Source organism: Trichosurus vulpecula, chromosome 2, assembly GCF_011100635.1.
Source record: "Trichosurus vulpecula isolate mTriVul1 chromosome 2, mTriVul1.pri, whole genome shotgun sequence".
NCBI lineage: Eukaryota > Metazoa > Chordata > Mammalia > Diprotodontia > Phalangeridae > Trichosurus > Trichosurus vulpecula.
In genome coordinates this window covers 420,596,630-420,624,358 of record NC_050574.1, presented here as the reverse complement: position 1 = coordinate 420,624,358, position 27,729 = coordinate 420,596,630, and the positions used below count along the sequence as shown (strand labels likewise).

At 37.6% G+C, this 27,729-nt stretch overlaps 1 protein-coding gene across 2 annotated transcripts; it reads left to right on the top strand.

The window, feature by feature from the left end:
• Window positions 1-55: 55 nt before the first annotated feature.
• PIGA (phosphatidylinositol glycan anchor biosynthesis class A) lies at window positions 56-20,322 on the top strand. Of its 2 annotated transcripts, none has more exons than XM_036747286.1 (6): window positions 56-144; window positions 2,744-3,041; window positions 8,282-8,414; window positions 9,003-9,135; window positions 9,296-9,502; window positions 17,140-20,322. In XM_036747286.1, the coding sequence occupies exons 2-6, from the start codon at window positions 2,786-2,788 to the stop codon at window positions 17,404-17,406; spliced, it is 996 nt and encodes a 331-aa protein (XP_036603181.1). In that variant the 5' UTR covers window positions 56-144; window positions 2,744-2,785; the 3' UTR covers window positions 17,407-20,322. The 2 variants fall into 2 exon arrangements, with proteins under 2 accessions (XP_036603181.1, XP_036603180.1); XM_036747285.1 differs by having other exon boundaries at window positions 2,744-3,524.
• Window positions 20,323-27,729: the final 7,407 nt, after the last annotated feature.

Here is a 27,729-nt window from a genome sequence, read left to right as displayed (position 1 = left end):
GGAAGCCGCGGGTGCCCGCCTTCCCGGGAGATGGGCGGAGCCATGGCGGTGGCCGTGGGAGGGCCGGACGTGTCTCTGCTGTGGTACTCGCGGAGTAAATGTCTGTCGGCTGCCGTCCTTTCCCTCCTACCCCTCTGCCTTGAGGTACTTGGCAGCTTCCGGCCGGGCTTCGCCTTTGCCCCCGAATCGGGGATTGGGGGGGGAGGGACGGAGGGCGGCAGCGGGGATCAGTCCAGTCGGGACCCGCGGGCGGCCCGGAAGTGGGCTAGGGGAGGGTCCCGAGCTCTGGGTGGAGGCGACCCCCTGTCGGAGCCCGGGCAGGCGGGCTCCCCGGGGGGCTTAGTGGCTGCCTAATGCGTACTGCTGGGGTGCATTTAAAGGGAAGAATAGAGCCAGGGTTTTCTGGGAGGGGATGTCTGAGCCTGCGAAAAGACCCTCGGTTCCTTTATACCTTTCTTATCCCGTTATCCCCCCGACAGCAGGGGTTTAGTTTGCCCCTGTACCCGGTGGAAGCAACTTCTCTCCATGCCCTCAGCCCCTCGCCCCTATGGTGCTCACAAAGCAGTTCTTCTCTTGAGAAAGTTGTTAGGGGATTTAAGGTTGTGATAGACAGCCCCATCCTGCGCTGAGATTTGTAGACCGGGTGTTGCTCTTTGCAGAAGAGCTCAGAAGCTCCCTGTAGGTGTGTCCTTTTTTTTTTCTTCTTTTTTTAACTTTCTGGGGAGCGGGGCGGCGGGGCGGCGGGGAGGACAAAGTGCTACTTGGAGAGGCGTCTTATCACAACATAGTGGTAGGTTTGGAGTTAGGAAATCCCTACCTCAAACGCTTAGGACCCAGGGAATCCTGGGCAAGCCATCTGACTTAAGAACTTGAGTTTCTTCATCTGTGCAGCGAAAATAATGATGCTGATTCACTGCCCATCTTAGAGATCTGGGAGGAAAACGCTTTGCAAAGCGTAGACTGTTATATAGACGTGATATACTTGTTACCTGAAACAGGGACTTCTAGAGAACTGGTGTATTTTTGAAAAGTGGAAACTAGGAGGTCGAGGAGGCATGCCTTTTTAAACTTTAAATCCCTTCCATGTTACCTAGCAGAGCAGTCGGGTGAATGGGCTAGAACGTTTAGAAATGCATGTTTGAAAATATAGATGGAATTGTTGGAAGTAAAAAGGAGCTGGAGACATTGATTAACTGAAATGATTCAGTCTGTGGTTGGCTTTCCAGACTGTATCCCGGGGCCCCTGGATCTCTCTCTAACCATCACATAATTTAAATTCCTTTGTTGTTTAGTTAATGCCCTACCAAGATTACAGTCATGCAGAGGCAAGTTAGTGTGCCTAATTGTGTAGAAGCCCTTCTAGAAAGGAACGGATGGCTGTTAAAGTTGAATATAGAGAGGTACCACTTTGCGCCTGTTAGAGATGACAAATGCTGGAGGAGATGAGGGGGAATAGGTACGCTAGTGAACTATTGGTGAACTAGTGAACCGGGCCAACGAATCCGGAGAACAATTTGGAACTATGCTCAGGCCTATAAAACCCTGCATATCCTTTGACCCAGCAATACCACCAGAAAGTCTGTATCCCAAAGAAAAAAGAAAAGGAACTGTATGTCCAAAAATATTGTGGTGGCAAAGAATTGGAAGTCAAGGGGTTGCTTATCAGTTGGGGACTGGCTAAACAAGTTATAGCTTATGATTTCGATGGAGTGCTGTTATGGGAAATGATGGGATGGAGGGGGTTGGTAGTTTCAGAAAAAAACATGGCAAGAACTATATGAAATGATGTAAATTGAAGTGGGAAGAATTGGGATATCATTATGTACTGTAAGAGCAATGTTGTAATGGTGACCAGCTCTGAAAGACTTGGTTAGTATGATAAAAACAATGATCCAAGAGTCAAAGGACTCTTGAAAAAATGCTATCCACCTCCAGAGGAAGAACTGATGAACTCTGAGTGCAAATTCTGTCTTTATTTTTCTTGTTCGAAGTATGGCTCATATGGAAATGTTTTGCATGATTTCACGTGTATAATTGATATCATGTTGCTTTTTCTCGGGGGGGGGGGAAGAGTGAGAGGGAGGGTATAAATTTGGAACTCAAAATTTAGAAAGAAAATAGTGCTAAAATAGATAATAAATTTAAAATATATTTTTAAAAAGGTTAAATATAGAGAGATAGAAAAAATATACATAAAATGCATTTTAAAATTATTTATACTAATGGATCTGGAGTTGTTCAATTGTGCCCAACTCTTGGTGACCCCATTTGGGGTATTCTTGGCAAAGATACTGGAGTGGTTTGCCATTTCCTTCTCTAGTTCATTTTACACATGAGGAACTGAGACAAACAGGGTTCAGTGACTTGGCCAGGGTCACACAGCTAAGATGTATCTGAGACTAGATTTCAACTCAAGATGAGTTTTCCTGACTCTAGGCCAGGCACTCTATCCACTATGTCACCTAGCTGCCCTGTCAAGAATGGGCTTTATGGTACTATATCATGTGGTGCTTCATGACTTTTCATATTTTTACTTTTAAGGACTTACTTTTTGTGTCTGTTTGCATTATGCTGAGTTATATGAACTACTAGTCATTTAGGCTTATCTAGTATATGTACTTTTTCATTGCTAGGAAAAGGGTAAGTAAATAATAAATATAGCACCATTTAGGGTATATACATATACCTAGGAATGGCAATTGGAATGCATTTTGCTAAGATTTTTTTTAATTTCCTTTACCAGGGAACAAATGGCATCTCTCTCAGTGGACTGCTGTGAGGACTGATGACTAAACCTCATCTTAATATGGCATATAGAAGAGTAAATGGGCATGGACAGTCTATCACATCGAAACCCTCTCATATTGACTGTGGAATCCATCAGCTGCGTAGAACTTCAACACATAATATCTGCATGGTGTCTGATTTTTTTTATCCAAATATGGGAGGAGTGGAAAGCCACATATACCAGCTATCTCAGTGTCTGATTGAAAGAGGACACAAAGTCATAATTGTCACGCATGCTTATGGAAATAGAAAAGGTATTCGATACCTTACCAGTGGCCTCAAAGTATATTATTTACCACTAAAAGTCATGTATAATCAGTCTACAGCAACAACCCTCTTTCACAGTCTGCCTCTGCTCAGGTACATATTTGTTCGGGAGAGAGTCACCATAATCCATTCCCATAGTTCTTTTTCTGCCATGGCCCATGATGCACTCTTCCACGCCAAGACAATGGGCCTACAGACAGTCTTCACAGACCATTCTCTTTTTGGATTTGCTGATGTCAGCTCGGTGCTTACAAACAAACTTCTAACTGTATCGCTTTGTGATACAAATCATATAATCTGTGTTTCTTACACTAGCAAGGAAAACACTGTTCTAAGAGCAGCACTGAATCCTGAAATAGTGTCCGTCATCCCCAATGCTGTAGATCCTACTGACTTCACTCCAGACCCCTTTAGAAGGGATGATAGTGTAATAACTATCGTTGTTATCAGCAGGCTTGTTTACAGAAAAGGTAATGAATGAAATAGTAAACTAGAACTGCAATTCACACACAAGTTTCTGTTATAGGCTATTTAATGTCAGTTAATTATTTTACTTTTTAATTGTTTTGATGTGTGCTTCTGTATGTTCATGCTTTGGGTACATCCATGGTCTCATAAATTGAACACCTTAATTGGGACAGATTGTAAGCCTTCCACGTTTTATTATACTATTTGGTTCTTGTCCATGTCTCTCCATAAATCCTCCATAGCTCTTGCAGTTGATTAAATAGTAATGAGAGGACTTAATAATTTATAAATCCAATAGACAATGTTACATATTTATTTGAAATTGAGGGTGAATGTTTGTTTAAACATGTTTTGAAAATATTTTTTTAAAAATACTATTTACATAGATTAACTCTGAATTTGATAATTATAACTATGCTAATATTATTTGGATAACGTTTAAGACACCGCTTGTCATTGCAGTATGTATTTTGTAAAGTTAAAGTGTGAGAAATATGAAAAACAAACCTTGCTGTAAGTGCAAATTATCGGTATTATTTCTGTATATTTAAGTTATGTGTGTGGTGAAATTACAAGATTGGATTCTGAGAGATCCCCTCCTCAACATGAGTCATCAAAAGATAATCTATGTGGGGAAATGCATCAGCATTCTTTAACCTCAGATTCTTTCTTGTCTTAGATTAATCTGCCAGTGATTTGAGGAGAAAAACTTGGTCAGGATACAGGAAAAGGAAGTCAGTTGTTTCTGGTCAGTGTCTGGTGTGGTTCTGTCCAAGGCCTCTTTGTGGACACTGGCCTATACGCTAACAAGTTGAAGTTCAGTTGCACATAGTGTAGAACATCAGAGGCAATTGAGGGGTATAGAAATAGGACTTGAATGAAAAGAGACCTGTGAGATCATCTGTAGAGACCCCCAAGAAAAGGATATATATGCAAGTTCAGTGCAGGATTGTTTGAAAACCCAAGGAACGTTTGGGGCTAGATGGTAAAGGCTTTTCTTCAACTAGATTTTTTTTTTAAGGTTTCTTTCAAATTTGTGGTTGTAGGTGTGAGATGAAGAGTAGAAATGAAGATTTCTAGATACTATAAACTTATCAATTGTGAGATGAAGAGTAGAAATGAAGATTTCTAGATACCATAAACTTACCGATTGTATGTCTTTTTCTTTTAATTTTTCTCCTAGTTATTTAGTAAAGCTCTGAAGAATCTAACCTTTTTCTCAGTCGAAATAAAGCATGAGATCCCCTAGCCCTAGATGAGTAAGAGGTGTACAATATCCCTCCCTTAGAAGCCAAGTTTTGGTGGTATCTGTAATGACATACAAATAGCTAAGTTTGATTCAAGGCTTTGAAGCTCTTAACAGCAAGGTTCAGCAAGGTTAAAAGATCACATAAAGTCAGTGAATAATGTTCTTTATTTGACAGTAACATCTCCTCACAGGTTTATGCTTTTTCATTCTTTTATTGTATTAACATATCCTAAGTAAGATATGTGCTTTTAGTTCTTGTTTTCTTCCCCCATAGTAGCAATAGCTTTGTTCTGATTCATTTATACTCTTTTGCCAGTTCTCTTTTGGAACAATAGGATGCTTGTGTGAGATGATTAGATAGAATTAGAAGTGCAGTGAGCATATGATCATAGAACAGAGAATAACTAACTGACCTACATGGAGCATAGCTAACAGGCCCTAATCATCATTAAGGTATTTTAACCAAATGTGAGCTAATTAGCCACAGGAGTGAAGTCCATCAACAGTCAACAAGCATTTATTAAGTGTTTAATCTGTGCTGGACACTGCCAATGCTGAGAACACAAAGAAAGGCAAAAGACAGGTCCCTGCTTTCAAGGAGCTTACGTGTACAGATGATATAGAGTAGATAAACTGGAGATAATCAACAAATGGATTAGCATTAAGGGGGATTAGGAATGGCTTCTAGTAGAAAGTGGATGACAGCCAGTGAAAGCGACTAGTATTTGGAGATGGAATATTGCCTGTCAGAAACAGCAGGTATGTGAATTGTAGAGTATGTGGAGGAAGACTGGGAGAGTAGGAGGGGGGCAGTCTGTGAAGGGCTTTGGATGCCAAATAGGAGACTTTATATTTGATCTTGAAGGCAATAGGAAACCACTCTATAGACTAAATAGATGACATAGTTAGATCTATGCTTTAGAAATGTCATCAAATTGACAGCTGAGTGGAGGTGAAAGTCTATGATCTAGTTAAAATAACCCTCTTTTTCAACATAAGCAACCTGCTGAGAATTAATATCCATATCTCTACCAGAGAAATTATCTGGAGAATTTTGTAAATGATTGAATGAATGAAAATAGATTTCTTAAGCCCTAAGTAGGTAGTAAAGTAGTACCAGTAGCTAAGACAGGCCCTGTCCTCCAGGAGGTTACATTCTAATGAGGGAGATGACAGGCATGGTAGCTCAGGAGGAACACTTTGGATCTGAAAGTTGAGGGGATGGTAAATGGGGCTAGTTGATTTTTACCTATTGACTATTTAGAAAAAATAAATTGCCTCAGTGAATGACAAGGGGAGCAGTCCTGAGAGGCAAACTTTCTGTAGCATATGAAACTAGGTAGGCCAGGTCAAAGATGTACTATCTGACCTTCACATCTCTTGAATCTGCCTTCATACTAATCAGAACCTCATGGTACTTCACCAGGTGCGAAGCCATAAGTCTTCTGATTCACATCCACTTATTTAGGGAAGCTTGAATTGAGGGGGGAAAACTGAGTCATGAACTGAAAATGAACTTGAATCTGTAAATTTTTCCATGTCCTATCTTGTGTGAGCATGACCATTAGAAATTTGGTAAACCTAAAGAAAGATACAATTTTTTTAAAAGGTGTATTTGGTCTTTAGTCAGGTTGCTGAATATGTTTTTATGAGTAGAACAAAATCTACTTAAGTTTATAGACTATTTTATTACTTTTACTGGTACATCTCACAAACCATGTAAACCTTCATACTGTACAGTTCTCATGCATGTCTTTCTATATATCTATAGAGAAGCCTATCTAACTTGGTGGTGACTTTCATATGGTTCTTTTAATACTTCATGAATATAGTATAGCTTTTAGGCTCTTCCTCTTTAGTTCTTCATTCTTCCTACATGGCTGGCTGATCTACTTTCCCATCTGTGCATATTTTTGTATCATGATGGCTTTTTGAATACCACTTATTTCAGGCAAATCAACATTGATTGTCATTGGTAACATGTTATAACCTACTTAAGTCTACCACATGCTGTTTTCTCCTGATTTTTGGGTCACCTGCTAACTTTTGATTGTCCTGAAAATTATTTCTAGCACCATAGTCTTATACAGGCTTGCATGACATACAGCCCACGGGCCACTTGCTGCCCACCAAAGCATTTTGGGTGAAAAAATGTAGAGGATGTGAAACAGGCCTGTACAGCATACCACCCACAAGCCGCTTTGGCTAGGGATGAGAGTAATGAAGACAAAAATGAAATAATCTTGGCCTTCAGGGAACTTGTAAATATTGCTTATTGGTCTTTGGCTATGAATATTTGCTTTAAGATAGGTTCTCATAACATTTCTATTGGAAATAGAAATAAAAAATGCTTCATTAAGGCAAAAAATTATAAAAGTTAAGGTTACCTTTTCTCAGCCTGTGTTGTACTTACACAAACTTTGCTATTAGATTTAAAACAAATGGAACTAATATTATATGCTCTAAACCCAAGTGAAGAACAAAGACTCAGAAGGGGAGATAGGCCTGAATTGGGCTGGTCAACAGTCTCCTAAAGGACATTATAGTGATCCTGACTTTAGAGTGTGACTTTGTTCTTGCTGTCAGATGAACTTGATCAAAGCTACTTTATAGGATGTGCCTATATTACTTCATATTCTGCACCATCATATGGCCGTTCTTAAGTAGTATCAACCAGAAGTACTTTTTGTTGCTTTGCTTCTTCTCATGGCATGTCAGTACATTAATTTGATAGAGTAGAACCTTAACACTTGAGGACTGTGGGAGTAGTAAGTTCACCTGTAGCAGGAGAGAGTTCATTTGGACTTGTAAAGATAAAAAATAAGATAAGGATGGGATAGGGATTCCTATCCTATGATTTCACTGGTGCAGAGAAACTCTTAATGAAGAAATTCCTTCTACCAGTGCCGAAAGTTGGCATGTTCTCTATAACTTAGAATCTCTGATAGTTGCCTGGAGCAGTGGTGTCAAACTCCAATACAAACATGGACCATTTAACTATACATAAGAACCCTAGTGGGCCACATACTGACTTAGAAAACCATATACTAAAATTATTTTATTTTTTATTTATTTCACTAAATATTTCTCAATTAAATTTTAATCTGGGTATTCCACACTGTTTGACACCTCTGGCCTAGAGCACTAAGACCTTTAAGTGATTTGTCCAGAGTAACAACAGGTATGTATCAGAGGGGGAACTGGAATTAAGGGCTTTCTGAGTCTGAACAGCTTTTTGTCTACTTCACTATGCTCTGACATATTAAAGGATCATTGTAAGTAGTTTTCAAAATTAAAAGACGTGATCATTTGTGAGCCCTTGGATTGGTGAACATTATTGTGCTTCTAGGAGTTGGACAAGAAGTGTACCTTTTTTTCTTCTTTACTTTTAGAGGACAACATCCTCTTTATGAAGGGTTGAATATTCATTTTGAATAAGATGCATAAAAGGGTTTTTCTCTCGTAAAATGAACCTTTTATAACTTTTTTTTTTAAATCTCATGTTTTTAGGGATTGATTTGCTTAGTGGGATAATACCTGAACTCTGTCAGAAATATCCAGATTTAAATTTCATAGTTGGAGGAGAGGGGCCAAAGAGAATCATTTTGGAAGAAGTACGGGAAAGATACCAACTACATGACAGGTATTGAATAGTTCTTTATTCTCCGCGTAAGAGTACTAGAGTTTTATAGAGAGAGGTTTACCTAGAAAGGAGTATATTAGCTTTACTGCCTTTCCCAGTGGTAGTTTGTTTCAAGACATCCTTGGAATTGCATTTATCTTGAATTAAATTCATCTATAAGAAGAAAAAAATTTTTTTAAAGGATTACCATTTGTGTATGGATTTTTTTCCCTACTGACAATATAATTCATAGTTTTGGGAATAGTAGAAATACAATAATTGGTTAGAAAAGTTTCATTGACATTTTAGAATTCAATTGCCAAGCTTTAATTAGTAAAAAACAGGGTTAAGGAACTTAGTTGTTAAAAATATTATTTGTATTTTCCCTTTTACTTTCCAAGGGTAGAAAAAGTATTGTTAGCATAATAAACAGGGTGAGTCGTGCAAAGATGTTTCTTTAGATTTTGGTGGTTATTTTTAATACTTAAAAAAAATCAAAATGAGAAAGAACTTAACTGTAACTTGTAGAAAACTTTGAATGTTATAAATTATACTCCTTATCATTGCATATTGTTGGCTTTCCTTCCCTACATCTTTCTTTAAATTTAGGGTGCGTCTTCTGGGAGCCTTGGAACACCAGGATGTTAGAGATGTCTTAGTTCAGGGGCACATCTTTCTAAATACTTCTCTTACTGAGGCTTTCTGCATGGCAATTGTGGAAGCAGCGAGTTGTGGTTTACAGGTAAAAAAAAAAGTTTGGACAATTTGTTTTGCTTTGTTTTTCCTTTTTTGTATGTGCTTAAGAATTTGCCATATTGTTCAGTACTTGGTTTTCTTACAATATATCTGTTTCTAGGAGATGTGTATTATAGTAACTGGTGTTGTTTTTTTGCCTTTCAAAGGTTGTGAGTACGAGGGTTGGCGGAATTCCTGAGGTACTGCCAAATAATCTTATCATTTTATGTGAACCATCAGTAAAATCTTTGTGTAACGGCATAGAAAAAGCTATTTCTCAGCTGAAGTCAGGAACATTGCCAGATCCAGAAAAAATCCATAACAGAGTAAAAACATTCTATACCTGGAGGAATGTTGCAGAGAGAACTGAAAAGGTATGTACATATCCTAAAATGACTAAGAATTGTCTGAGACGTCAGCAAATGACTAAACTTGGATTGTAATGGGTCTTTACTTGCTCTAACTTAGCATAGAAATTGAAAATCTTTAGCTGCTTATGTGACATCTAATGGTTGTTCCATATGTGATAAAATAAAATCCATATGAAATAAAGACCTTTTAGGTTATTGGACTGTTAAGAAAAAATTGCAGTTGAATCATAAAATTTTAGAATTGGAAGAGATTTTAAAGATCTTTTGGCCTTCAAGATCACCATAAAATGCTATATTTTAAATGTGAACTAAAGTTTACAAAATATTCTTTTCACAGAAACCTTATGAGGTTGGTAGTAGAAATGTAATTATTCTCATTTTACAAATGAGAATACTGAGGCTACTTAATCGTAGTCGTAGAGCTTAGTAACTGTTGGAGTCAGCATTTGTCCCCATGTCTCTAGAATCCAAGTCTGGTACTTCTACTGAAGCATTGAGGAGACCCAGGATGGACTTTTCCACTGATCACCATTACTTGAACACCATAGTTTAAAATCGGATGCAAATAGGCATAATACTATGCTTGTATCTATTGACAGATTTATGATACAACTTAATCTGGCAATTATAATTTGCTTTTTCCATGTAGAAAATATCTTGTGTTTATATAATTTTAAGAAATTGCACATTTTTAAGCTAGGCACTATGGTTACAAAGACAAAAGCAAAAAGTTTATGTTCTCAAAGAGCTTATGTTCTACTTGGAATGTTTCCCAAAAAAATATTACAATGCAATTTAAGGTACAGGACAGCACTGGGGACCAGGAAAGACTTCACAGAGGAGGTATGATATTTGAGGGAAAATAAGGATTCTGAAAGTCAGGGTTGTGAAGGGAATACATTTCAGGCATGAGAAATATATGCATTTATGGAAGCAAGAGATGGAATCTCAACTTTGGTGAGAAATTCTAGTTTGGTTGGAATATAGAATGTGTGAAGGAGATATATAAAATAAGGTTGGAACCAGATTGTGGATTGCCTTAAAAGCTAGACATTTTATCCTAGAGGAAACAAGGATCTGTTAATGTATTTTGAGCAAGAAAGTATACATATTCTTACCTGTATTTTAGGAATAAACCAATCAATCCTAAAACATTTATTAAATGCCCACTTTGTACTAGGTTTTGTACTAAGTGCTGGGGATACATAAAAGAGGCAAAAGATAATCTCTGCTCTCAAGGAGCTTACAATCTAATGGAGAATACAGTATACAAATATATAGAAAGCAAGTTGTAACAGAATAAATAGGAAATAATTAGCAGAGAGAAGGTATTAAAATTAAGAGGGGTTGGAGAAGGCTTCTAGTAAAAGATGGAGTTTTAGTTGGTACTTAAAGGAAGCCATTAGTCAGAGTGGAGAAGGGAGAGCATTCCAGGCATGGGGAATAGCTTGTCTGGGCAAGAAAACTTGACCTAGAACTGAGAGATGGAGTGTCTTGTTGCTGAAATAATCAGATGGCCTGTGTCACTAGATCAAAGAGTACGTGATGGGGAGCAAGGCATGAGAAGACTAGAGAGGTAGGAGGGACTAGGTTATGAAGGGCTCTGAATGTCAAGCAAAGCATTTTATATTTGCCCCGGAGACTTAGGGAGCTACTAGAGTTTGCGAATGGCAAGTGCAGAGGACAGTGACATGATCACACCTGTGCTTTAAGAAAGTCAGTTTAATGACTGAATGGAGAATGGATTGGAGTGGGGAGAGAATTGAAGTAGGCAGATCCACCATCAGGTTATTGCAGTAATGTAGGCATGAGGCGATGAGGGTACTAGAGTGGTGGCAGTGTCAGGAGAGAAGGGGGCATGTTCAGGAGATGTTGCTAAGGTGAAATTGAAACCTCATAATCGAAAGCATAAAAACAAATATTAAATGTGACCTTTTCAAACCATAATGTGATAAAAATTATATTCAGTAAAGGACTGTGGAAACAGTAAAAATTAATTGGAAACTAACCTTAAAGAATGAATGGGTCAAAGAACAAATCAAAGAAACAGTAAAAAATTTTCATTAAAGAGAATGACAATGAGACAATACCAAAACTTAAAAGATGCAGCCGAATCAATACAGGGAAAATTTATATCTCTGAATGCTTACATCAAAAATAGACAAAGAGCAGACCAATGAACTGGGCATGCAATTGAAAAAAACCGGGGGAAAAAATGAAGTTAAAAATGCCCAATTAGGCACCAGACTAAAAATCCAGAAAATCAAAGAGAGATTAATAAAATTGAAAGTAAGGAAACTGTTGTACTAATAAATAAAATTAGGAGCCGGTTTTATGAAAAAAAGCAATAAAAGAGATAAACCATTGGTTAATTTGATTAAAAAAAAAAAAACAAATTGCCAGTATCAAAAATGAAAAAAGTGAATTTACTACCAATAAAGAGGAAATTAAAAGCAATTATTAGGAGCTATTTTCCCCAATTATATGCCAGTAAATCTAACAATCTAAGTAAAATGGGTTAATATTTACAAAAATATGAATTTCCCAGATTAACAGAGGAGGAAACAGAATACTTAAATCATCCTATCTTAGAAAAAGAAATTGAACAAGCCATAAATGAGCTCCCTAAGAGAAAATCCCCCAGGGCCAGATGGATTCACAAATGAATTCTATCAAATATTTAAAGAACAATTAACTCCAATACTATAATAAACTATTTAGAAAAATAGGCAAAGGGTAGTCCTACAACGGAAGGGCAAAAACAGAGAAAGAAATCTATAGATCTATTTCTCTAATGAACATAGATGCCAGAGTTTTTAAATAAAATACTAGCAAGGATACACCAATATATTACAAAGCTCATACATTTAAGACTAGGTGGGAGTTATACCAGGAGTGCAGGGTTGGTTCAATATTAAGAAAACTATCAGCATATTGACCATATCAATAACAAAACAATAAAAATCATATGATTATCTCAGGTGCAGAAAAAGCTTTTGAGAAATTACAATACTCATTCCTATTAAAAACACTGGAAAGCATAGTAATAAGTAGAGCTTTCCTTAAAATGATATGTAGTATCTATCTAAAATAATTAGCAAGCATTATCTGTAGTGGGGGTAAGTTAGAATCATCCTAGAAAGATCAGGGGTGAAGCAGGGATCTACATTATCACCATTACTCTTTAATACTGTACTAGAAATGCTAGCTACAGCAGTAAGAGAAGAAAAAGAGATTGAAGGAATTAGACAATGAAGAAACAGAATTATCACTCTTTACAGACAGTGAGATGGTATACTTAGAGAATCCTAGAGAATCAACTGAAAAACGAGTTGAAATAATTAACAAGCACAATTGCAGGGTATAAAATAAGCCCACATAAATTATAAGAATTTCTACATATTACCAACAGAGTCCAGCAGGAAGAGATAGAAAGAGAAATTCCCTTTATAATAACTAATGTAGACTATGTAAAAAAACTTGGCAGTCTACTTGCCAAGACAAACCCAGGAATTATATGAACACAATTACAAAACTCTTCTAACACAAATAAAGTCAGATTGGGAGAAATATTAATTGCGCATAGGTAAGCTGAGCCAATATAATAATAAAAATGACAACTAAATTAGTTTACTAATTCAGTGCCATACCAATCAAGCTACCAAAAAATTATTTCATACAGCCAGAAAAAAATAATTACAGAATTCATCTAGAAGAGCAAAAGAGCATCAGTGAAAAAAAATGTGAATGAAGATGGCCTAACAGTACTAGATCTCAGACTGTATTATAAAGTGGTAATCGTGGGTCAGTGGAATAGATTAGGTACACAATAATATGTAGTAGGAAATGATCATAGTAGTCAAGTATGTGGTAAACCCAAAGATCCAGACTTTTGGGGTGAGAACTCAACATTTGACAAAAATTGGTAGGAAAACTAAGAGGCAATTTGGCAGAGTCTAGGTATAGATCAACATCTTATGCTGTATACCAAGATAAGGTCAAATGGGTACACAATTTAGACATAAAGGGTGATATCATAAGAAAATTAGAGGAGTATGGAAAATTTTTCCCATCAGATCTATACAGGATAAGGGAAGGATCTGTCAACAAACAAGGGATAGAAAGCACTAGGGCATGTAAAATGGACAATTTTGATTATGTTAAATTAAAAAGTTTTTGCACAAACAAAACCAGTGCAGCCCAGACTAGAAGGAAAGTGCGAAACTAAGAGGAAAATTTTTTATAGCAAGTTTCTCTGAAAAAGGCCTCATTTCTCAAATTATAATATAGAGAACTGAATCTAATTTATGAGATTAAGAGGCATTCCCCAATTGATAAATGGTCAGAGCATATGAACAGGCAAGTTTCAGAAGAAGAAATCAAAGCTATCTATGATCACATGAAAAAATCCTCTAACTCACTATTGACGAGAGAAATGCAAATTAAAACAACTCTGAAGTTACCACCTCATGCCTATCAGATTAATATGAAAAAAAAGAAAATGACAAATGTTGGAGGGGATGTCAGAAATTCAGGACATTATTCCACTGTTGGTGGAGTTGTGAGCTGATCCAACTATTCTGGAGAGCAGTTTGTAACTCTACCCAAAGGGCAATCAAGCTGTGCATGCTCTTTGACCCAGCAATACCATTAGTGGGTCTGTATCCCAAAGAGCTCAAAGAAAAAGCAAAAGAATTTATTATGTACAAAAATATTTATAGCAGCTCTTTTAGTGATGGCAAAGAGTTGGAAATTGAGGAGATGCCCATCAATTGGGGATTGGCTGAGCAAGTTGTAGTATATGATTGTGAAGGAATACTATTGTGCTGTAAGAAATAATTAGCAGGATGATTTCAGAAAAACCTGGGAAGTCTTATGTGAACTGATGCAAAGTAAAGTGAGCAGAACCAGGAGAACACTGCATAGTAGCAGCAGTATTGTACTATGATTAATTGTAAATTGTGTAGCTCAGGAGTGGGGAACCTGCAGCCTTGAGGCCACACGTGGCCTTCTAGGTGCTTTGTTGTGGCCTTTTGACTGAGTCCAAGTTACAGAACAAATCTTTTCGTTAAGGGGATTTGTTTGGTGAAGTTTGAATTCAATCAAAGGGCCTAGAGGGCCACATGTGGCCTTGAGGCTGCAGTTTCTACAGCCATCATATAGCTATTCCGAGCAATTCAATGATCTAAGACAGTTCTAAAAGACTTATGATGAAAAAGTGCTATCTACCTCCAGAGAAAGAACTAATGGAGTCTGAATGAAGATGGATGCATACTTTTAAAATTTTTCTTTTATTTTTTGTTGTTTGTTTATTTTGGTCTGTGTTTCCTTTTGTGACATGGCTAATATGTTTTGCATGACTTCACATGTATAATCTATATCAAATTGCTTGCCTTCTCAAGGAGAGGGAAGGGGAAGGAGAGGGGGAGAAAATTTACAATTCAAAACAATAAAACAAATGTTAAAAATTTTTACATGTAATTGAGGAAAAAAGAGATTAAAAATAAAAAGTAAAATCGACAGGCCTTGGCAAAAGAGTGGATATAGGACTGAAAGAGTGAGGATTACAGGATGACTCCTAGGTTGCAAGCCTGGGGGTAGGGGAACATAGCATTGGCCTCTGTAGCGGTACAGTGGGGGGAGGTAGGAGATGGAAAGTTAGGGGGAGGAAAGATAATGAATTGTTTGGACATACTGACTTGAAGATTGGACATCCTATACCAAATGTTTGAAAGGCTGTTGGAGATGGGAGCTTGGAGGTCAGCTGAGAGATTGAGGTAGGATAGGTAGATTTGAGAATCACCATAGTGATGGTGATTAACTCCATGGGAGCTGATGAGATAGCCAAGAGAAGTCGTATAGAGGGGGAAGAGAGGAAAACCCAGGGGTTAACCCTGAGAGACACCTAACTTGGGGCATGATCTGGAAGATCCGTGAAAAGAGACAGAGAAGGAGCCATTAGATAGGTAAGAAGAAAACCAGGAGAGAGTGGTATCCTGAAAACCTATAGAGAAGAGAGTATCAAGGAGGAGAGAGATTACTTTGGCAGCTGTGTGGAAGATTGATTAGAGGATAGAGAGCTGAAGCAGGGAGGTGATTAGATTATTACAATAGTCAATAATTCAACAAATATTTAAGAACCTGTTTGGTGCAAAGCACCTGCCGGGGATTAAAAAACACCCACAAAGGCAACACTCTCTTTTCATGGAGTTTCCAGTCTCCAGGGTTCAAGGAGAGAGCATAGATAGAACACAGACGTATATAACTAAATATAAAGTATGTACAAAATAATTTTAAGCAGAAGAGAATGTTAACAATTCAGTGCATTAAGAAAAGCTTGTAGTAGTATGTGGCCTCCTTAGCACCAGCTGTGCCTTGAAAGAAGCTAGGACGTGGAGGTTAGGTAGAGAGTGTTCCAGATGTGGAGAACCATCTGGACAGAGTTCTGTGGCTAAAGATGCAACAAAGCCTGTGGGTAACAGTTGGTAGGCCATTTTGACTGGAATAGAGAGTTTATGAAGAGAAATAATATGATATAAGATTGGGAATGTAGGTGGGAAGCAGATTGTGGACAATTTTAAATGCCAGGCTGAACATTTTGTATTTTATTGTAGAGGTAAAATCGAACTCTGGATTTTTGAGGAGGGATAAGGTATGACCCGGTTACATCTCTGTTTTGGAAGTATCAGTTTGGCAGCAAAGTAGAGGATAGTTTGGAAGGGGAGGGGACAAAGAAGGAAGAGGAGACCAATCAGGAGGCTGTTGCAGTGCGCTGGGCAAGCAGAGATGAGGGCCTTGGTTTGAACCAGAGTCAACAGAAATAAGGTCATTTTGGGGAAAATATAACAAGCTCATCTGAAGGACAAAGCACATGTGTGCTCTCTTGCACTTAATGTTAAAAAAATTTTGTGTTATTTACATTTTCTTCATAAGAATTTTAATTATTTAATCATTCTAAATCACTGTTATTATGTAGTCAGAAAGAGGAGGCTGCTCCTGCTAGAAAATATTCCTATAGAGTATATCTTACAAATATATAAAGCTCAAAGCAATGTATACTTATCACATTATTCTACCTAAAAATAAATGCTTTCAGTTTTTTGTCTAGTTGCAGCTTACTCGTATTTGCCTTGCTCCTTGTGTAGTTAGAGTGAGAAATCTTTTCTTAATGCTTTTTCCTCAACTTGGTATTCAGAAGCGCTCTGGAAAGCTGGCCCCGGTCATACTCTGTGATGTTCAGTTTATCTGCTACTTCCTAGTGCTTTCTCGTAGTGTCTATGTTCTTCCATTCCTTTTCTTCTGTGACCTGAGCAACATGGGGTGGGTCTGTCCTATGGATGACACTGGAAAGTAGTGTCATAGTAGAGACCTTTTGTCTGGTCAGAGACAACATAACACATGCAGAAATAATAGTAAAATAGAATGGACAGGGCCACTGTGCTAGAAGCCCAGCCCTGCCTGGTGAAGGTGCCATAACCTTTCTGACACGTTCTTGGGCACTAGCATCTAGCGACTCAGTCTCCTCTAGTTGGAGCGATGAGGCCTATCAAAGCAGATGAACAATAAGCATCTACAGATTGCTCTGTACAGAGTTCGTGGGAAGATATGTGGCCACTAACTTCTCTATTTACTCTTTCTAGGTATATGACAGAGTGTCTAGGGAAGCTGTGTTACCAATGGACAAGCGGCTGAACAGGCTGATCTCTCACTGTGGCCCGGTGACAGGCTGCACCTTTGCTTTGCTGGCTGTATTGAACTTCCTCTTCCTCATTTTCCTGAGGTGGTTGACTCCTGATTCCATCATTGATATTGCAGTCGATGCCACAGGACCAAAGGGGGCCTGGACCCAGCAGTATTCTTTTAGCAAAAAGGGGGAAGAGAATGAAGAGATTTCAGAATCAAGGTAGAAAGAAGCCACCTTTTCAAGATTTTAAATAGTTCAGTAATTCTTCCAAAATAGTTTGAAGTAACTTTACTTTTTTATATTGGTTCAGAAATTTATGCTACCTCCAGTTCATACTATGTTTGATTTTGAGTCAAGATCCTGAACTTATGCAATTTCTTGGGATGAAAAACTCTTTGCACTTGTTTAAAATTCAGAAGGGAAAATTTTGAGCTACTCAGGTGTAAAACTTTCAAGACTACTGAATTCACTGTAACAGTGGTGTTTTAAGATTATACTTTGGGGGCTTGTGGGCACTGATGGGCCAAGTTCATTATTATCTGGAGTTTCCTTTGCCAGTGTTTAATATTGTTCTTTTTAATATGAATTTGAAATTCATAAAACATTTATAGAATTTGCTCGATGTATTTTAAGTACAGTACTTGTAGCATATGTGCTGGGTATATTCAGTAAGTATTAACTCTTCAAACCACTGGGTAAGATGGGCTCCTTGACCAGGAAAGCAATATTTGTTGAGCCCTATACTAGATGCTTCCTATAGAACACTGGGACGACTTACTAGCATAGTTGCAATTTATTAATGGTACTGAAAAATAGCATGCCTCCAAACGTTTTTAATGTGTCCCAAAATAACTGTCTTAATCTCAGTGAATTGCTAGTAAGGGCTGACTAAATAATCCCTTTGTACTGTTGAAGACACTCATCTAGGCAGTCCCTGTGCCTTTTTGTTTTTGTGTTTTTATAAATTTTCTTTAAAGTCAGCCATGAGTTTCAAATGAAATTTAAAAAGCTCATATGGATATTTGTTCTTCTGGAAATGCTAACTTAAAAATGAAGATGAGATGTACTTTGCTTTTAAATATTTGTTAAATATTTAAAATATTTATTTAGTATTTAACAATAAATATTAAATAAATATTTATTAGGGACCGATATCACTGTTTAGCGTAGGGCACAGGCACACTCCACTAGCTTTCATATATAACTTAGTCCTTTTTCTGCAGATGACTCAATTTTAATCTGTCTTCAGCAGAGTTTTTTGGTTGTTCTAAAGACAGTGATAATTATGACCATCTGCAGTGCTACACATTTAATTGTGGTCATTTTGACTTCTCTTCCTTTGTGATCTTGTTTACATTTGAATAAATACTTCGAATGACAGTAGTTCAATAGTTTTTTTCCTCTGGAATTTTTGGTTCTCAACAAATACAAACTGAAAATTATCAGAAGATAATAACTGTGTTGATGGATATGGTCCGTTATAATAGTTTTTGCCTCAGAGCCATGGGTTTCCTGACCCCAAACTATATAATCTGTATCTTTAATTTAATGAACATTCCTTTGAAAACTTGAGGATTTTTTCCTCATAAAGCACTGTTTGACATTAAAGAAGTGATGACTTGTGCAGACTTAGACTCAGCATTCTGACAATGTGCCCGATATTTTTAGAAGTTTTTTTTAATGACAGATTGCAAATGTTCAGATAGTTTTTGTATACGTATCCTGTGCTGTGAATATTTTACTTTCTAGTCTGTTGTGGTATAAAAAGAACACTGCATTTTGTTTTCACCGAAAAGGGTTTGATGAAAAGAACACTACAAAATCTTAAGATTAGTTTTTTTTCTTTTGTTGAAGAAAAGTATTGATTATTGGTATTTAAGAAATTATCTAAAAGTCTTGACATTGGTACTTCCTTTTATTAGACTATGCCGTATGACATGAATATGAAATGTGTGAATATTGGGGAGAAAAACTGTTGAGAAAATGTTGAATTTTGGTTTAATTGATGTCATTAATCAGTTTTTTAAAAAGCATATTATCTTTCCCTAACATTTAACATTCCTTTTGAAACACTCTTTAAAACTGTCAGACATTCATGCCTTAAATTAATGTAGAAAGAACTTCAGTTCACAATTCCTTAACATGGTAAACATTGGAAATTAAAATAATTTTTCTTTTAAAGAATCACAAAAGAAGTGAAACTTGCCTTCTCCTGTTGGATTCACATTTCTTGAGCTTCCCAAATATACTTATTTTAATTGTGTTACAATTGCACTGGTCAGTATCTAGAAACACAGTATATTGTTCCTTTATTTACTCTGGCATTATAAAAAATTAGCTTGCTTTGGTAAAGCATTTAGAAGAAATCCTGTGCTGATTTGCATATTGGAGAAGTTAACCTAAGTTTTGCTCAGTGAAAAAATATACTATATTTAAAAGCCTAATAATGAAACACAATTCCTTGTTCTGCCAAAAAAGTAAGTAGTTCAAGATGAGAAACCTCTTTTTTAGAACTATTAGGTGATCATTTGGTTAGGAAAGCCCCTTAAATTAGTTATGCAACACATTTTTTCTTCTAATCATGTGGAGTAGCAGGTTCTAACTTGTTCCTGCATTCCGTGCCTCAAACAAGTGCTAATTTTCCTTTATAACAGAAATTTATTCCACAGAATGGAAGATATTTTCTCTCATGTTTTTGAACTACATTACTGCTGTGGTATGTGAGAGATTTTAGGAGGAATTTGTATTTAGGCTTGGTTAACATAAGTTGAGCTTTTTTATACTTTCTTTTTTTTCTGAAGAAGACTGTAGATAAGACTGAGAACCTGATTTGTTACAAATGAATTAGATTTAGATTTGTAAAATTTTTCTAAATACAGAAAGGATGCTTTGGAGCAAAGATTAAAATTTTTAAAAATATGACAGAGCCAGTTGAGTCATTAAAACACCACACTGTACACATGTATGCACTCCTGTTTTCCACCAAAACATTTGTTTGCCATTGTACAGATCTATGCTTACTTTTATGAAGTATTTTTAAAAGCCTCCACAGTATTCATTTATTTCTCTATCCGTTCTCACAATTTAGATGGATTAATATTAAACTATATTGTGACTAGGGTTTTCCAAATGAAATTATGAAAATTAAAGTTTTTATAAAGAATGTGTGTTAATGTTTATTTTTTTCAGTCTTAATGGGTTTTTAGCATTTTATTTATTTTAGCATTCATTCAATTTATACTCCATTATCTATTTTCATTATGGTTGTAGATTATTTAATATTTTTATTTAATGTTTATTCTACAAAGATTGGATATTCTTTAAACCTACTTTATTTTAACATTTTCTCTCATTGGAATGCAGTCTTTCTGTTATGATAAAAAAGAAGAGCCATTAAAAGTATGATTATAGGGAGCCAGGGAATGTTTAATCCCAGATATTCCATCACTTCAACCTTAAAAAAAGATTAAGACCCTGAAGTCTTTGTGCACCACTTTCCTGGTATGTGAAATGTAGAAAGTTATGACCATGTTTTAATGCATGTAAAGACCAAAACAAAAAGCTAACACTGCCATGTATGTTTAATGTGAAAGGTTTTACGTTCCCCCCCCCCATAAATTGCATTGTCAACTATACAGCAATATTTTTTAAAGATTTTAAGAATGGTAAGGTATACATGAAAGCACAAATTATATCGATGTTCATATAGCCATATGTATTTTCACAAATTTATTTTAGTTTTAGTTAGTAATTGATATGGTTGGATTCCACTTGTGTGGTCCAGGTTTCATCAACAAAACTGGGTATTATGGAAACCTCATAGGACTGTGAAGAAAGTTACTTATCAACCAAAGACATATGGTGAATTGCTATTATTATTAGTAAATAATTCAGCATTTACTAGTAAAATCAATTTTAAAATATTTAGTATGTTGAACTGCCCGGAACAAAGATGCAATATTAATTAATTTATTGTGTTAAATATTCACAGATATCAGCCCTTCTACCATAAATCAAGTCACTTTTGATCTTATATTTAGAATAAAACTAATAATACTGCCCAAGGTCTAACTTATCAGCCCACTACCAAAGACTCCAGCTTGAGCAACAAATTAATTTTACTCAGTGAATATTTTTAGCCAATTTACTAGAGTTTGTCTCCTCTTTATATTGGGTGAAAACAGAAATTCAGCAGTACCAAAGGGAGCCCAGTGCCTGGAAGGCCACAGGTAGTAGAGGAGGGAAAGCCAATATGAACAATGACCCCTGGGAAAGTGTACAGATTGTTGAGAATTTGTGTGCAGAATTTGAGGAGGCAATGTGGTATTGTAGAAAACACTGAATTTGGAATCAGAAAACTATGATCCAGGTCCTGACTAGTGACTTGCTTGCTCTGTGACCTTAGGTAAGTAATTTTAAGTTTTCTCATGAAAAATGAAAGGTTTAGACCAGATACTCTCTGAGATCTCTTGACTTGTTCCTGTGATTTGGAGTCACTTCTTTAGTGACTTCTTGTCTGTAAAATGAAGGGGCCTGACTACATTCTAACAGCCACTTCCAGCTCTAGAGAGGTTTAAAGGTCAGGGTACACTAAACCCCAGACATAGTACTTTCAGGGCAGCATCCCACCATCACCACCCCAAACACCAGTCAAAACCAGAGGTCCAGGTCTTTCAGGGAATAATCCATTACCCTGTAATAGAAAAAAAAAATTATGTTCCCTTAACCTAAGAAGTAAGAAAAAAATGGCATTCACTTAGAACATAAGGCAGGGTCTATCAGGGAATCCTGCCAGATTGTTGTTTTCTCCTTATTCCTACAATGCTAATTGTACCTCACTCTATAACATTTAAATTAAAGCCCCAGATAGTAATCACCACACAGTTTCTTCTTTTTAGACAACTCCCACTCTTCATCACTGTCTCAACAGTCTTTATTTTTCTTTTTCTTCTTCATTTTCTCTGCTCTACAAAATGACATTGATCAAATTACAAACAAATAAAGAGCTACAAATTTGTATCTTAAAATTCTTCTCCTTCCTTTCTGCTGACAAGCCAGAAATGAAGGAATAAGACCCAATGCCCACTATGTTTTTCCCCAGATCAGGAGGTGAGTTCCTCATTTTTTTTTCTTTTCCATATTAATTTGGAGAAGTTTATATGTTACTAGTACATCATATCCAAAAAGTAGCAGTTTTCCTTTTCCAAATGACTCCACTGACACTTTGCTGTTAAAATTGATCTCTAGAGGATTTTTTGCATGCTTTTGTGGTGATGTTGGGAAATGTCCATAGGATCTTAGGTTTAGAGCTGAAACTAGCCTTAGCAGTCATCTAGGCAGCTAGGTGGTGCTGCAGATGGAGCACTGAACCTAGAATCAGGAATACTCAGACACCAGTTGGGTGATTGTAAGTCACTTAACCTCTCTCTGCCTCAATTTCCATATCTTTAACATGGAGATAATGTGGGTTGTGAGGTTAATATGAGATAATATTTGTAAAGAGCTTTGTAAACTTTAAAGCATTATGTAAATGCTAGCTAATATCTAGTCCAGTCCTTCATTTTACAAATGAAGAGAGAGCCTCTAGTGACTTGTCCAAGGTCACACAAATAGTAAAGTAGAAGAGCTGGAAATTGAAACATGACCCTGTAACTCAAATTACAGCATATTTTCTACTGTGCCATGTCGTTACCTTACAATGATGTAAAAAAGATTCCTTGAATATAAACAAAACATTTAAAATTTAAAGTGATCTAAAAAGCCTGTGCCCAATATTGCATTTAACTTGGATACAGAGTCATTTGTGCCTATTTGGTATCTATATAGAGGGTTGTATTAATATTGATTATGGAGCCTCTAAACTTTTCCGATCCAGCAGAATTCCCATAGAGGTGACAACTTTATGAAAGAGGAGGCATTTGATGTTACTTAATGAGGATAGGGGCTGGCTATTGGAGTCCACCCTTTGAAACATTTGCAGGATTCTCTGCCTGCTTCTTATTCACATAGAGGCTTGGGGAGGCAGTTTGATTCAAATCATGTGGGGATATTTAGTGACTTGTTTTCTCTCACCTTACTAAGTGATGACATGAAGCTGTTTAACAGGCTGCTAGGCCAGAACTGTGTCCCTATAAAAGGCACATGATCTATTATTCCCTGGAGGCTTTTGAGTGAGGAAGAATTTCTTTAAACCTCTAGATTAGGGGAAAGGCAGTGGCTTTGGCTGCCTTTTCTCCCACCTGGGTCACCATGTGGTCATGAATACCTGGTGCTGCTGTTTCTTTTGTCTGTGTTTGTTCTTTTCTCATGCCAGGTGAATGAGTATTGGAGATAGAAAGTACCAGGTCAAAAGGCCAGCAGAACCATCAGATGTCCAGCGCCTAGAATCCATAGCAGGATCTGTTACATCAGCCAGGCTTGGTAAAGAGCCATCCCTGAAGAGTGACCTGGCTCAGCAGCCAACTGACACAGTAGCTAAGATACCATGTCCTGCAAGCAAGTAGTATGAACTGTCCATCAGCTGTGCTGCTGGGAGGAGTGTTTATTGTAAGCACTTTAAATTTGAGCCACACCCCCAAGGACCTCAGTGGCAGAGCACTTTCCAAAGTTTGTGTACTTTAGGTCTTCTCAGTAAATATGTCTTCGTAAAAAAAAAAAGAAAAAAAAAAGCCTACATGATGTTAAAAGTTATCAGTGACATTGAGGAACTAATAATAATAATAGCTAATATTTATATAACACTTTGAGGTTTGTAAAGCCCTTTATAAATACCTCATTTTGATCCCAACAACAACCCTGTAATGTAGGTGGTATTATTATCCCCATTTTATAGATGAGGAAATGTAGGCAGACAGAAGTGAAGTGTTTGACTTAACTAGCTTTCATAGCTAGTAAGTATTTGAGGTCACATTTGAACTCAGGTCTTTCCTGACTCCAGGTCCAGGTCTCTACCCACTGAACCATCCAGCTGCCTCTATCAGCTATTAATATAGCTATCAACTTTTGGTTACTGGTTAACTGGCATGGAGGAGATATGAACTGGGTGAATAGTATTAGGAAGGAATATACCAGATAGGAACTTGTGAATCATAGTTTTAGAAAAGATAAGCCAACCCCTCAGGGTTACCCCTAGAATTCAAGAGAGTAGTATCCTTGCTCTAGAAATCTGACTTGATAGTATGGGTGGTAAGAATGAGTGCAGAGTTTATAATGCATTACAGTTAATTTTGGGGTCACTCATGTAGAGTACCCCCAAATAGGCAAATATCTTTACATATTACAGGATCACTTTCTTGAGCTCAGCTAATCATTCATAGCTTGCTCTGAGACACTCTGGATGGAGAAAAAAATTGTTTGGCCTAAGCCAAGTTCAAGTAGGAAGCTATTCGAAGGAACTAACTAGGAAATTATTTGAAAGGGAGAGCAGTAGTAACTGCTGTTGGTGTCGCCACCTCAGTGATAAGGCTGTGTGGGACAAAAATCCCCCCAAATAAAATAACAATCAAAAGTTTCTCAAGGTAAAGACAGAGGCTTTATTGGCAAGTCTCACAGTTTGGCATCGCCCACTCCAGAATGGTCTGGGGTGGGGAGGCAAGTTTCAGAAGGCAGACAGTCAGTTTATATACCCCTTAAAGGCCCTCCCCAAACCTCCTTGCAAAACAATTCTAAGAAGCCCCCCAAACCCCCTGGACCTCTATCCCTGCCCGTGGGGGTAGTTGGCCTCACATTCTTGAAACAAGGAAAGATTCTTAATCTAACACCTTAACCTCAAACTAACAGACAGCCGTTACAGGCATGCTCACCCTGTGTGCATGCAGGATGTGGATATATGTGGTATATGTGCAAGTTTAATGGGGGAAGGTGGGGGGGTTTAATTCTTAAACTTAAAGATATAGTTCAGGCATTATGGAAGCTAAAATATTAATATCTTTTTCCTTAAATGAGAGACTTTCATTCATTTCACTCAAAGCCAGGCAGAAAGGTTGTATGTAAAGTTCACCATGAAGGGCATGCAGACAGCAGTGCTTTTGCAAGAGTAGTGTTTAAAGCTCAATCCTACATTTAAGTGGTAGAGGGAAGCTATATAATGCTGAGGCAAGAGAATGGAACTGAGTCTCATCTTTCACAACCAATCCCTTAAGAAAGAGCTAGAAGGATGCTTGAAGGAAATGTACATGAACCTCACTGTTGCCTTTCTCGAGTCTGTAGGTCCCTGTTGAATCTGATAGTATAGAAAGGTCCTTTGCGTACTTAGATCACACATGACTTTGTGTTTAGTTTATTGCTGCACTGAAGATTTCTGCTATATATTCACTAAACCTGTTAGAATGATTATAAATTTAAATATTGTATAATATATTGTCACACATACTACCTTTGTGCCCCGTGCCTGAAGGCCAGGTTAGGTTGTTATTCCTCTCCTAGGGTGCTCTGCTACATTTGGCACGGGAGATCTAGGTTGTCTGCAAATGGCTCTAGCCACCACCAGTGTTGTTCCCTTCATGTAGGGGGTGGCCCCCTGCACCCCAGTTCTCTTAGTCACTGTCAGATTGACTTTTATATTGAAATATTTACTTAAAGGTATAATCACAAACACACAAACGTACTCTCCCAGGGTCTGAGGCACAGTCCTTCCCTTCCTGCCTCTGTCTGGGCCTCCCTTTCCCCCACACCCCCACCCCCACACACTATTGCACCACTCTGGTGTCTGGGAAGGGGAAGGGGATTAGGTTCATAGCTTACCTCAGTTCCCATAGAGCACACTCCCAGTACAAATCTTGGCTCAGGCTTGAGCCCCAGGCACCCTGGCTTCTCAGGGTTTCCACACTGAGCTGGCTGGCTGCACCACCCCACCTATAATCCTGGCTCACACCCTCTTGTCCCCTAGGTATCACGTCTGGTTCCTGAAACTGAGGAGGACAAACAACATAGAATAGAAACAAACATCCCCAGGCCCTATTTCTCAGAACCGTGGTAAAAGAGAAGGAGCAGAAGGAAAGGCCTTCTCACCAGTTCAGTTCATGGTGTCTGTGCTATGAGCGAACTGTGATCTTCACCCTCTGGACACGGCAATCATAGTGGCTGAAAAAACCACAACGGAAAGTTCTAGTGGCAAAAAAGAGCAACCAGCTGGGTCTCACCTGTTTTAAAGATGCTGACAGCCGATCAAAGGACTATCCCCCTACCCATGTGGTAGGGGACACAAAGGCCTCTTTATTAGGCGATCTAGACATGCCCCAAAGGCCCCTCAGGTCACCTCCATGTTAGGAGAACTTGGCTTGCCCAGACAAGCCCAGGTTACAGAACTTTCTGTTAGAATGCAGGGTGTGTATGTCCTCAAACATCTTCATGCTTCTTCGACATGCACTTGAGTGACTTGCTTTGATTTCATGTGACTATAAGCCTCAGTTGACATTCTAGTCAAACCTGCCTTTTGGGGTACTCATTTTTGAAAGCCTCCAGGCTAATAGCTTTGAAACTTACACCTAGGTATTAAATGGTAAATTCATCACCAGAATAAAACTTAACATATCTAGATTCTGAATCAGTTTTCTTGGAAACTACTTTTTTTAGGTACTGGGTGGTCCTGGACTGATGACTTCTTTGCCCTAGGGAACTCCCAATTTGAAAACTTTATCAATACAAATCAGCTTATTTTGGAGAATTACTGGAGGCACTGAGTGATTTAGCCAGTTTGTGTCAGGGGTGGCACAAGCCGTAACCACCCTGTTATTCTTCCTTTCATGTAAGTTACTCTTAATTTTGACCAGAACTATTATTTCACTGGGAGATTGACGGAGCTCCTAATGAGGAAACTCCTACCAATGCCAGTCTGCCACTGTTCTGCCACTTAGAGTCTTACAAAACTGCCTGGGTCACCAAATGACTTACCAAGGGTCATACAGACAGTTTAAGACTTTAACTTGGGCCTCTCTGACTCCAAAGATGGTTCTTTATCTCCTGTCCTAGGAAACTAGAAAGCCACACAATGTGTGTAAATATGTACTTAGCTCATTATGCATCCATTTGGAAAATACTGTCCTAGAACATGAAATGGTATGAAAGTAGGACTTGGAGGGCAAGTAAAAAAAAAACATAATGGTATTTTCAGCATTAGGTAAGTCCACAGTTTCATTGAGAGAATGTCAAACTTCTCTTCATTCTGTGATCACCAATTAAAAAAAAAAGATGGGGAAAGAGGAAAAAGGACAAACTATGTCAGTGCTCATGAAAAATTTCCCTTCTAGATTCAAGTAACTGTCAGTATCTGACCTATTATTAGAAAACAAATTAAATTTGGGTTTTATGTAGGGATTTCTTGTTGGTTTATTTTTCAAGGTGCTCTTGGATCGGGTTTCTAACTTGTTAGAAGGTTCTTTGGTGCTTGTAATATTAAACATGGAAGGCTTTTTAATCACTTGCCTTGTCGTTTAGTAGCTGCATCTCTGTCAGACTGATGAAATGAGCTCTTGGTAATTGGAGCACCAGCAACTAAAAGGTTTAAAATAGATGTCATACAATACCAATAATAACCCAGTGAAATGTT

Coding starts and splice junctions, on each gene's coding strand:
- PIGA (XM_036747285.1), top strand. CDS start 2,786: ATGACTAAACCTCATCTTAATATGGCATATAGAAGAGTAAATGGGCAT. Junction 9,136..9,295: donor CAGCGAGTTGTGGTTTACAG/GTAAAAAAAAAA, acceptor TGCCTTTCAAAG/GTTGTGAGTACGAGGGTTGG. Junction 9,503..17,139: donor TTGCAGAGAGAACTGAAAAG/GTATGTACATAT, acceptor TACTCTTTCTAG/GTATATGACAGAGTGTCTAG.